The following is a 1,056-nucleotide window of genomic DNA, read 5'->3' on the forward strand; positions in this document are numbered from 1 at the left end:
ATGGGGTATGACTATGATATATGTTATAAGAAGGAAAAAGAAAATACATTTGCAGATGCTTTATCAAGGTTACCTGATTTTGAGTTGCTTTGTCTGGCCATTTCAAGCATTTCTACAGATTTATTAGAAGACATTAAAAGGAGTTGGACTTCAGATAAAGATTTACAGCAATTGATCTCTCAATTACAGCAAAATTCTATATCTAACCACAAGTTCACATGGGATAATGGGTTGCTGAGAAAGAATGGTAAGCTGGTTGTGGGAAAGGATGAAGGCTTGAGGACAAAGATTGTGGATTTATTCCATAATAGTAGTATAGGAGGCCATTCTGGTATGTCTGCTACTATCAAAAAGATTGCTGCTATATTATATTGGAAAGAGATGACGAAGACAGTCAGAAATTACATCAAAGAATGTCCAGTTTGTCAGACTTGTAAATCTGAGAATATAGCAATACCCGATCTCTTACAGCCCTTATCTATACCAGAAGGAGTCTTTACTGATGTTTCTATGGATTTTATATAAGGGTTACCTAAATCCAATGGAAAAAAAGTTATTATGGTAGTGGTGGACAGATTAAGTAAGTATGCTCATTTTATTGCTCTTTCTCATCCATATTCAGCTTCTACTATTGCACAAGTCTTTGTGGATAACGTCTACAAGCTCCATGGCAACCCTCAAACCATTATAAGTGATAGAGATGCTGTATTCACTAGCAAGTTTTGGCATGAGCTATTTAGGTTGCAAAGAGTTGATATGCATCTATCCATTTCATATCATCCTCGGACTGATGGCCAAATAGAGGTGGTTAATAGATGTTTAGAAAGCTACCTTATGTGCATGACTCTAGAGAGGCCTCATAACTAGAGCAAATGGTTATCGTTAGCTGGATATTGGTACAAAAATTTTCATTCCACTATTCAGATTTCACCTTTTGAAGTTCTTTATGGTTATCCTCCTCCTATTCATATTTCTTATTTTCCTAGGGACACTGCCATCACTGCTGTTGATCAACAGTTGCAGAATAAAGAAGATATGATTAAGGTGTTAAAGTAG

General features: G+C 35.9%; 1 protein-coding gene across 1 annotated transcript; it reads left to right on the top strand.

Moving 5' to 3' along the window:
- LOC140855395 (uncharacterized) lies at nucleotides 1-1,056 on the top strand. Its single transcript, XM_073251281.1, has 3 exons — nucleotides 1-433; nucleotides 623-705; nucleotides 925-1,056. The coding sequence occupies exons 1-3, from the start codon at nucleotides 1-3 to the stop codon at nucleotides 1,054-1,056; spliced, it is 648 nt and encodes a 215-aa protein (XP_073107382.1).

The sequence above is a fragment of the Elaeis guineensis genome, chromosome 2 (assembly GCF_000442705.2).
Source record: "Elaeis guineensis isolate ETL-2024a chromosome 2, EG11, whole genome shotgun sequence".
In the NCBI taxonomy this organism is placed as follows: Eukaryota; Viridiplantae; Streptophyta; class Magnoliopsida; order Arecales; family Arecaceae; genus Elaeis; species Elaeis guineensis.

Excerpts from the sequence above, each read along its gene's own strand:
- LOC140855395 (XM_073251281.1), top strand. The coding sequence starts at position 1 with ATGGGGTATGACTATGATATATGTTATAAGAAGGAAAAAGAAAATACA. Across the intron at positions 434-622 it reads ATGTCCAGTTTGTCAGACTT|CTTCTACTATTGCACAAGTC; the intron begins GTAAATCTGAGA and ends ATCCATATTCAG. Across the intron at positions 706-924 it reads TTATAAGTGATAGAGATGCT|ATTTCACCTTTTGAAGTTCT; the intron begins GTATTCACTAGC and ends TCCACTATTCAG.